The sequence below is a fragment of the Mastigoproctus giganteus genome, chromosome 13 (assembly GCF_048544385.1).
Source record: "Mastigoproctus giganteus isolate SK-2022 chromosome 13, ASM4854438v1, whole genome shotgun sequence".
NCBI classification, from domain to species: Eukaryota; Metazoa; Arthropoda; class Arachnida; order Uropygi; family Thelyphonidae; genus Mastigoproctus; species Mastigoproctus giganteus.
The window spans coordinates 116,224,012-116,234,979 of NC_143587.1; the positions used below are offsets into that span (position 1 = coordinate 116,224,012).

General features: G+C 35.0%; 1 protein-coding gene across 1 annotated transcript in view; it reads left to right on the forward strand.

Moving 5' to 3' along the window:
* Positions 1–7,444, forward strand: part of PMP34 (Peroxisomal Membrane Protein 34) — a 129,843-nt gene extending 122,399 nt beyond the window's left edge. Inside the window, exon 9 of the mRNA XM_090387343.1 lies at positions 7,300–7,444. Within this exon, the coding sequence (XP_090243469.1) occupies positions 7,300–7,444 (145 nt within the window). The remainder of the gene's footprint in view (positions 1–7,299) is intronic.
* Positions 7,445–10,968: the final 3,524 nt, after the last annotated feature.

The following is a 10,968-nucleotide window of genomic DNA, read 5'->3' on the forward strand; positions in this document are numbered from 1 at the left end:
TGGACAGTGGTGCAGCAAGCACAGATGGAAATACCTGGGGAATGCTTTCATGAACTAGTGGACTCAATGTCTCGCTGTGTGACTGCCCTTATATGGGCGAAAGGCGAGCCTACCCATTACTAGGTAGGTATCTCGTGATTTTTATCCACTTGGTGTACAGCATCAACAAAACAAAAAAAAAAAAAAAAACTTCCCACATCACCTGTCCATCCCCTATCTAAATTTTACCTTAAAACTGTGATGATGATGTTGGTGATTTGAAGTTTGTGTATAGATGATCTTGGTAAACCATTTCCTACCATTCCAAGTACTCTTCATTCAATGCCCCTGTGGTCAAAAGGGTGGCAGAAGAATTGTGACAGCCTTGATGCCAAGAAAGCACCAAGTCCTGATGTTATTTCTCCACTTGTTTTTAAAACCTGTACTCCTGAGCTTACTCCTGTTCTTGTGTCACCTTTTTATACTTTCTTATTCCACTGGTGTTTTCCGTACTGCTTGGGAATATGCTCATGTTTAGCCAGTTTCTAAAAAGGATGACAAATCCCTTCCATCCAGTTATCATCCCATTGCACTTCTACTCCTTCTGAACTAATGGAGAAAAATCTGTTAACTGCCAACTCCTAAACTATCTTAGAAACCTTCCATCTGATTGATGATTGCCAGTATGGATTCTGTCATTGTCAGTCCACTTGTGATACTGGCTTATGTTACCCAGCTATTGACAAATTCAATGGAAAAGTTGGTGAAACTCAAGCAGTTGCTCTTTACATTTCAAAGGCCCTTGATCATGTTTAGCATAAAGGTCTCCTAAATACACTTCCATCTTATGGTTTGCTATCTGATTTTTGTAATTGGGTATTCAGTTTTCTCTCTGACTACTCACTGCGAGCGATGGTAGATGGCTGTCATTTAGCTTCTCCACTAATGCAGGTGTTCTCCGAGGTTTTTTCTTTCTTTTTTCTCCCACTCTTTTCCAATTGTATATTAATGACTGGAAATCCTATCCATATTTTTGCTGATGGTAGCACATTGCATTCCACCTTCCAGTTTGAGAAACTTTGCCTGCACAAACAGTTTCAACTTCTCAAATATCCACTACCAATTCCTTAAATGCTGATCTCCAGGTAATTATCCAGTAGTGCAAAGATAACTTTGTTGATTTCAATCATTCCAAAACTCAGTCCTGTCTTTCATATCGCAGAAAGGATTCTTCTGCTCCTATGCTTATCTTCGATGACACTCAGATTTCTAGACAAGATAACATATTTCTATTAGGGATTACTCTGACTTCTAATCTCTCTTGTGCATAAGCACATCATATATTGTTTCCTCTGCATATAAAATAACTGGATTTTCTCTTTCGTTCTTGGTGTTACTTTCCTTCCAGACAGCTGCTCACTCTGTACAGATTGCAAATCTGCACCACCTTGGAATACTGTTCCCACATCTGGGGCAGTGCCCCCCAAAACCTGTCTCAGGCTTCTAGATTCCATTCAAAGGAGGGCAGTTACGTTAATTAATGACTCACTTCTAACAAAGTCTCTCCACTCTCTGTGTCATAGACATTGTTTCTGCTGCATGCCTTTTCTATAGATACTTCCATGGGTATCTTTCTCTTCTGAATTGGCTTATATAATTCCTGCTCTTTTCCAAACCGATCCGAACATATGTTGCAACCGGTCAGCATCCTTTTTACATCTGTTTTCTGGAGCAACCTACCTCCATACATATTTCCTGAAAATTACAATCTACAGAAATTCAAGTGTAATGTCAACAAGTATATCTTCTTTCAACCTTCATCCCATGACTGGTATTAAGTACTACAGGTTCTAATATAAATACTGCTCGTGTTTGGGTTTTCCATAAAAAAAAAAAAAAAAAAAAAACTACCCATTTCACAATACCAAATGGAAGTTTGTTCTGCATAAACTGTCTACTGCTTGAAGGCAAATTTTCACACATCTATCTTGCAACGTCCTTCCTCAATTTATGTCCCTTCATGTCTTATCTGAGGAAGGATGCCATCAACATTTAGATTACCCAGTCCACTCAATGTTTTAAACACCTGAATAAGTCCCACATGGAGCAATACATCATTATCATACTGAATGAAAATTAGTAGATGATTAAAAAGAATGGTATAAGGTTATTTTTATTTTATATCATGAAAAATAGTAGTTCTTCTGATATTACATTTACACATTACTGTAATTATTTTCCAGAGGCAATTTTAAAACTTTTAAAGCTTAGTTGACCGACTTACATCAAGGTTTTCCTACCAGACAAAAAAAACACAAAAAAACTGAAGTATTTCTAGTCAACTGGTTAAAAATCAGTGGCAAAACTATAAATTCTGGGTATCCCCACCAAGTTGCTAAATGGTCCTCTCATGTGATCTTTAATAACCATTCTCTTTCCGCTGCATCTGAATTAGCTTTTCACACAGTTAAGGAAGGATATACCTTCCTGTTTAATGAAGCAAATATTCTTAATATTCAGGATAATTATACAAAATTATTAATAGCAGAAACCCTTGAAATTAAATTGCATCAAAACTCTATTAATGTGCATCACCCCCATCCCATTTCAGACTTTTGGTCTTTCATATGCATGCACCGAGAAAGCAACTAATCTCTCACCTTTAAATTCTGTCACACATTTCACATACTACTCTGTGATCATGACTGTTGTCAAAGTTTTGTCCACTTCAGGATAGTATTATAATTACATCATATTTGAATTTATTCTTATTTATGATGCTAAGGCCTTTTTCATTCATAAGTATTGGTTGATGATTTGATGCATTTTGGGGTCAGGTTTAGAGCTCTAAAATTAATGATACTGGATATGTTTGATCATCGATTTTCCTTTGAGTGTAAGGATACGTTTTTAAGTAATTTTACTAAATTCATTTGGATAACAGTGTCTATGTTGAAATATTCTACAAATAATTATTGCGGTAATCTTATTAATTTGTTAATTGATCTTTATTTTGATGCTAAATTAATTATCGGTTTAATTATTTGATGCTAAATTAATTATCGGTTTAATTATTTGATGCTAAATTAATTATCGGTTTAATTATTTGATGCTAAATTAATTTATTATCAGTTCCACCACTGGTGGTGGTAGTGGACCTGGCATTACAGTAGTTTTCATCACTTAAAAAAATAGAATACATTGGTACACTTAACACTACCAGTTATATATTCTCATCAAACTAGTAATTTGGCTTTTGTCTTAAAGTGAGTTTTGCCACTTACGTAAAAATCCATTATTCTGAAATATCAAATATTTATATATATAAAATCACTTAAGAATCAATATAGAATCAAGATAAGGGTATTGCAGAAAAAAGTGTTCCTAAAGTAATTTAGCTAGAGCCGAAAATACAATATCAAATAACAATTTAGAAAAACCCAATTAGATGAAATTTAGCAGTGCCTCTGACTAGCACCAGGTTTGAATTAAATGGCATATTACTAAGATAGGAAAATGTAAACTAACTACAATACATGACCCAGAAAATTATAAAGTAAAATACTGACCATTGTGCCCCATCTTGACAGAGGCCACAAGGCTAATAATGGTCAGGAAATCAGTGCATTTCGAACATTAGACAAATCAATGCATATACGAACCAATACACTGATTGATCCATAATAGTCTAGCACTCTCATGGCAGCACCACCATACCGCTGACAGAGTCACTGTTAAGCCTGAATATATAAGAGAATTAGGCTATAGATGTCAGTATGAGCACGTGTTAGCCTATCAATTCGCTATTACCATATGAAATAAATTTTAAAATTAACTAGTTGTAATGAGAAGGAAATTAAGAATGATCATTGCAAACATCAGGGCTGCAATAGTGCATAATTCACCGCATGCTGCTTATAATAAATAATATTATGATAAATATAGTATTTACATAAATAATATATTTATTTTAAATATATATGAATTATAATTTTTTTTATAAAAAAATAAATTGATATACTAATGCACATTCATACTGCCATCTGTAGCCCAATTTTTCTTATGTCTTCTGGTTTAACAATGGCTCTATCAGTGGTATAGTGCTGCCATGCAAGTACTAGGCTTTGTTCTATTGTAGTTTTCCACTGCATAAGGGCCATCTTATGCAGTGAGCAATCAGTGTATTTGTTCGTATATTGATTTGTCTAATATTTAAAATGCAGTGATTCCCTGACCATTATTGGCCTTGTGATCCTCTGTCAAGATGGGGCATAATGGTCAGTCTATTTTATTTTATTTATAATTTTGTTGGCCATGTATTGTAGTTGATGCTTTCCAGTCTTAGTGATATTTCACGTAATTCGGACCTGGTGCTAGTCAGAGGCGCTGCTAAATTTCATCTAATTGGCTTTTTCTAAAATATTTTTTTATTTGATATTGTATTTTTGGCTCTTTATAAATTAGTTTACTTTAAATGTGGAGGATATTTGCTCCGGTGTGGAACTTTGACTAGCACCACTATGGTGTACCAAGGAGTTATGTATAAGCAGGTTCATGGCACAGCCATGGGTTCTCCCATTAGCACCATAGTAGCGAATTTGGCCATAGAGGAACTGGAAAACAGGATCTTCGATGGGTTAGAGTTCCCCATTTGCAAATGGAAAAGATATGTAGACGACATCTTCACCATTATTCAGAAGGGGAGAGAGGATGAAGTACTTCATTTGCTTAACAGCTTCTCCCAATTTATTCAGTTCACCTTGGAGGTGGAAGCAGCTGGTACTCTCCCATTTCTAGATGTATTGGTCCCTAGAGCAGGACTTAGGCTTAAAACAATAGTGTTTAAAAAACCTATGTGCCAGAGCCAATACACTCACTATAGTTTGGCGCAAACTATGCGACATAAGAACAGCGTCGCTAAGTCATTATTAGATAGGGTAGTCCCACTGCAGTGCCGACCGGGCTAGCCGAGTGGGTAAAGTACCTGCCTGACAACCCAAAGGTCACGGGTTCGATAGTACTTCATTTGCTTAACAGCTTCTCCCAATTTATTCAGTTCACCTTGGAGGTGGAAGCAGCTGGTACTCTCCCATTTCTAGATGTATTGGTCCCTAGAGCAGGACTTAGGCTTAAAACAATAGTGTTTAAAAAACCTATGTGCCAGAGCCAATACACTCACTATAGTTTGGCGCAAACTATGCGACATAAGAACAGCGTCGCTAAGTCATTATTAGATAGGGTAGTCCCACTGCAGTGCCGACCGGGCTAGCCGAGTGGGTAAAGTACCTGCCTGACAACCCAAAGGTCGCGGGTTCGATTCCCGCCTCGGGCTTGGATCAAAGTACTGCAAAAACCTTGGGAGGTGCAATATGGCCACAGAAGCCGATGCGCCAACAACTACAAAATCAATCAATCAAATCAATCCCACTGCAGTACCTCTGAGGATAGAGAAAAGGAAATTAGATGAGTCACAGCAGATCTTAAGAAATGTGGCTACCCCCAGAGAGTCATGGACAAATATATGAGGGGTGATGCCCTGGCAAAGTGAACCGTTTGTGCCAGTTACCACCGCATAGTTGCCACGCTCAGTAAAGCCCGTATAACAAGAGTGCTTCGTGAATGACAGACACGCTGCGTGTAGCTGCCAGGGTGTAGGTTGTACACGGTGGTGTCCCAGGTTAAGGACCCTATAACGAATGATTTCAGTAGTGGGGTCGTATACGTGATAAAGTGCCTGGATTGTGGGTGAAACTAGGCGGCGATTTAAGGATCGTATGGGGGAACACATGAATGCCATAAAAGTCACAGATTATGGAAAGTCTGCTGTGGCTGAACTTTTTTTGGGAGAAGCAGCACCAGATCTCATCGTTGACCGGGCGCATGGGTTCTGGAACCGCAAGTGGCTCGAGAGCTTGCCAATCTGTTCGTCAGAAATTAATACTATTAACAGAGACGGGTATGCATCCCCTCTTTGAGGCCGTGGTCCTCAGTGCGGATGAACAGTTTTGCTTTCCATGCTCCTGAGCCATTTCCGGTTCTAATATGCATGAAGGGAGTACCGCCCATGCGCCGGCCGAACCACGTGTGGAAGTGCCGTGAGCCTGCTATTTAAGGATGTGTTGTGTAAGTTTTAACTTACTGTTGAGAAAGGAAGCGGATGCTTCCAAAAGCTACAGTCTAGTTTTAGCACTTTTATCCTATATTTTAATTGTTTTATATAAATATTTATTTTAATCCATTTTAAGTTTTATATTTATTGTAAATTGATTGTTTATACTATATTTTATTTTACAGTATTAAAATTTTCTTAATTCAATTTAAACGGTTGGTGTATGAGTTTATTATTGTGACATGAGTTTTCCCAACCTCAGAGGCCTGTTTCAAGATATACTACATGAAGTAGAAAATACACCAGTACAATTGTGTTATCAAATGTATAACCAAAAACGGTTGATAGAAAAGGAGTCAAGCATATGGCATTCGTTCACCATGTCCTTTGACTAGCTATCAAGTATAAACAGATCTCTCCTCTTTCTATTTTTAGAGGAAGAGTGAAAATCAACGTGGTCACATGACTTCACCACTTGAGTGTCGTGCATTAGTATTTCACCATTCGCTAGCCGGGTGGGTGAAGTGCCTGCCTGGCAACCCAAAGGTCGCAGGTTCGAATCCTGCCTCGGGCTTGGATCAAAAGTACTGCAAAAACCTTGGGAGGTGCATTATGGTCACAGAAGCCGATGCGCCAATAACTACCAAAAAAAAAAAAAAAAAAATTCACCATTCATACGATAACCAGTTCCCTTCCCTTCCTGTGTATTTCTTTAATAATAGCATAGGATGTGGTTTTATGGATGTCATTATAATTTATTTTTTGCTGGCAAATTGGGAAAAACATTCTGGACAAATTCTAATTATAATAGATAAATGAATTCCTGAGAAAATTAGAAGAGAGTCATTTAAAGAATGGGGAAAGGAGGGGTTGAAACTCCAAGTTTCTAACAGTAGTTTTGATGGAATCAGAGTGCATCACCTATAATTATAATTTTAGAAATCATTAATTTAATTTATATACAGTAATGAGATGGTGATTATTTAAGATTTCACATGAGCAATGAATTATTTATTCAATGCGTAATTGAATAAATAATTTAATACATCTAAATATCAAGGAAATTTCTGAATTGTTTGCGTAGTAACTTAAAGTTACAATGAATATAATCAGCAAATATTACAATGATTATAATTAACAGATATAAATTTCAGAATTATTTTGCAAACAATACCAGTTATTTATTTATTACTTTTTTTTTTTCTTTTTAGGAATCAAGGAATAAAGGGATTATTTAAGGGTCTGGAAGCAAAGTTATTACAGACTGTTTTAACTGCTGCCCTAATGTTTCTTTGCTATGAAAAGATAGCTGCTTTTGTCTTCCGCATTTTAAAAGGAAGTCCTAGACGTTATTAATAAATTAAATATTTCTTTTATTGTTATTTTAGTGTGCTGTATTTTATAAATAATTTACTACCAAAGCATTGTTAAAACGAATCACGTGCTAAACTGTATATAAGCTCAGTGATTGAGTCTTATGAAATTAATGTAATTGTCTCTCCATTATCCGTAGTAATGGAGGAGACAAATAGTAAGTGTAATTAACAATGTGAATAGTCTAAAATATATAAAAATCAGTTATTGGAAAGAGGCAAGTCTGAGTCATACTGTTCTCTGTAATACTTATCAACCCTTATAACAACAAATGAAATAGTCACAAATACTATCAAAAATATATTTTTAATGATTTCTAATTCAGTTTCTCTTTAATTATTAACATCTCGTTTGCATTTTTGTGATATTTCTGATGTACTGGGTTTGTGCAATATAAGCCATTGAAAGAAAAATGGTATGTATATGGAAAAATTATAAATAGTACTGTTGTTTGTGTGCTGCATTATTGCAATAACTGCTGGTTAGTTGGCTCGCTTATGAGGAATAATGCAATTTAAAAAAAAATAATGTTAAAATAAACAAGATGGAAGGACATATCAAATTGGTGTACACAGAACTTGCACAGAATTCTGTGTACAGTGGTCACTTGATTAATGATTGTAAATGCTTCCAAATATTACTGTAAATTGAAATTATTATTAATTTGAGTATATGAAAATATGCGTTACAGACTTATTTCATTTCAAGACAACTGGAAGTTGGAACTATTTCAGAAAAAAAAAAAAAAAAAAAACTCACTTTATAATACATTACTGGATAGTATTTGAACATTATGTTAGTAAATAAATATTTGCACTAACATTGTTAAATATATACATAATTAATATAGTAAATAGACAAAAAAATTAATTCTTACCTTTAGCTAAAAAGATTGTTGCATAACAATCTTTTTTGTATAACTTTATTACATAACAATCATTAAACAACTTAAATGCCATTTTCATATTTTGAAATAATTTCTTGCTTTGTTTGCACAGAAATTGATTTCCTGCTTTTCTTTTCCTTCACACTCACTTTTGGAGCTGTGACTATTGATTTAATTTAGTAAAATCAGAGAGAGATAGAGGTTTGTACAATCACAATAATATTATGAAAATCACAGAAAGACGTTTGTATTGAAAAGGTAAAACAGACAAAGAAGTGCTGTGATTGGCTGAAAACAAATACCCAGAATTTGCAGTACTTTGAATGCCAAAAGTAACAACTGCATGGTTTATGAGTACTTTTCTTAGCCAAAAATAATGCCTGAATGTTAATTGAAACTTTCATTGTTTACCAAATGCATGGGATTTGATGAGAGGTGAATTATAATGCAAAATATCATTAATCAAGGGACCACTGCATTATATGTATATAAGTTCTACGTGTATATTTATAAAACTGTAGTTTCAGAAAAAGGAGGATACACAAAAAAAATCACAAAACGAGATAGTTGTTTTAATAAATCCTAGAATATTTGTGTACAGATCATCAGACAGTTTGAGTAAAGCAAATACATTTTATATGATATAATAGTATAGTTTGTTTGGGAAAAGCATAAGCCAACTTAAAATGTTAGGTCCAGTCATAATCTTCACTTTTGTATACTTGTTTATACTATTATATAAATTCTTGCAGTAGCATTTAAATGACAATAAAAAAAATTAAATTAAAAATTAAATTTTTATCAATTTATAGAAGCTTCTATTCTACAATTCCCTCCCTATTCCTTTTAGGTACATATGATTGTGTAAGCCGGCAGTTTCCCAAACTGTGTTCCGTGAGATATGAACAAGTGTTCTGTGAAAATCGTAATTAATAATTAATAAAATAAATAAATTTTGCAAATTTGTAGCATACACCACGTTTGTATCATTATAATTTTTAACTTTTTTTTTTTTTTTTTTCGGTTATTAATATACTAGCATAGATTAATAATCAAATAGACCACAGAACACTATTTTGGCAGGCTTTTGCATAAAGAAGTATGCGTAGTGGTAATGACATCTACGAAAAAGTAGCAATGTTGTGATCTAATATGCCATTTGTACGTGATTTAGTCTGGAGTACACGGATTGAAGGAGAGGAGGAAGCGAACCAATATCATAACTAAACTCACTTCCTTGTATAATTTTTTTATTTTTTATTTTAATAATTATTGGTATTTCAAAATATTATTATTAAAATTATGTGACCATGGATTTGTGGTTGAAAAAAGTAACTTCAAGACGAGAAGCAAAGTACTTCTAGTAGTGCAATTGTGGTTGATGACAATGAACACAATATTGTCACACTTTAAAGTGAGGATGAACAATCGCAGCCTTTTGTTCTCCAAAAATCCGAAGTGAAAAAACAAGAACCAACTAATAAAAGACCAAAATGAAAGTATAATGACAGTTATTTGAATTTCGGCTTTATATGTGTTGTAAATAAAGATGCTCCTGATGCATAGCACGTCATACGTAATAAAATATTAACAAACAGTTCTTTGGCTACCACTAAACTTGTGTTTCGTAAGTGTTCCATGACTAAAAAAGTTTGGGAAACACTGGTGTAAGCACCTGTTGCCTTCACCATATCTGCCATTTGTGTTTGTCTCTCCACATATAACTTGACCCCCAGTGGACATATCATTGTAAAATTTTATATTTGGGTCTTTTAAAAAGATCTCTTGAGCCATCTTGTTGAACATAAATTTTGTTAAAAATCAGACTAATATAAATTCAGCACCTTAAGGACCTTCCATAAAATTTTGTGTTATTTAATGGAAGTGGTTCAGAAGTGTGGCATTACTAATTCTGATTCCATAGCCTCTCCCAAGGGCCTCCTTACTGAAATATATAGTTTCAAATGTTTGGGCTTGAAGATAAAATTTAATCTCAATAAATTTTCAATGTATGCTTTTTTTTTTGGTCCCTAAAAAGGTTTCAAGCCAAGTTCTGATTACAATCCCCCCCCTGTTTCTTGTATGGAAACACACACACACACACACACACATAGTTAACTCTCCTGCTTTTAGCTCTGTCCCATTTTTAATGCCGTTTTCTTCTGGTTCCATTATCAATCCTATGAAGTGCTGTGCATTTTTTTTTTTATAGGCCCAAGGAGGAATAAATCCAGATATCTCTCCTTCCTCTTGATTTTTGGGAACTGGATGATAAGGACTAAATTCCAGGAATTGTTAATTGTGCAGTTTTGTTTTTACTTAATAGAATTCATTCCCAGTGCAGGGGATATTTATTTCTTATTTAACCCAAACCTTTGAAGGTAGGCTGCTCTTTAAAGCTGAATGTCTGGTTATTTGCCATTGCATTCACATGGGGGCGCCTCCGTAGCCAGGTGGGAAGGAGCAGCAGTGCGTAGCACACGCTTCTTGATTATACCGGGGTTCGAGCCCGTCACTACCAAATGCGGAGGATGCGGAAAGGTCAGGGAATGACCACCGCATATCCTGGAGCAATATGGCCTTAGTTGCTAATGCTCCTAAAACTGAATAACAAACAAAC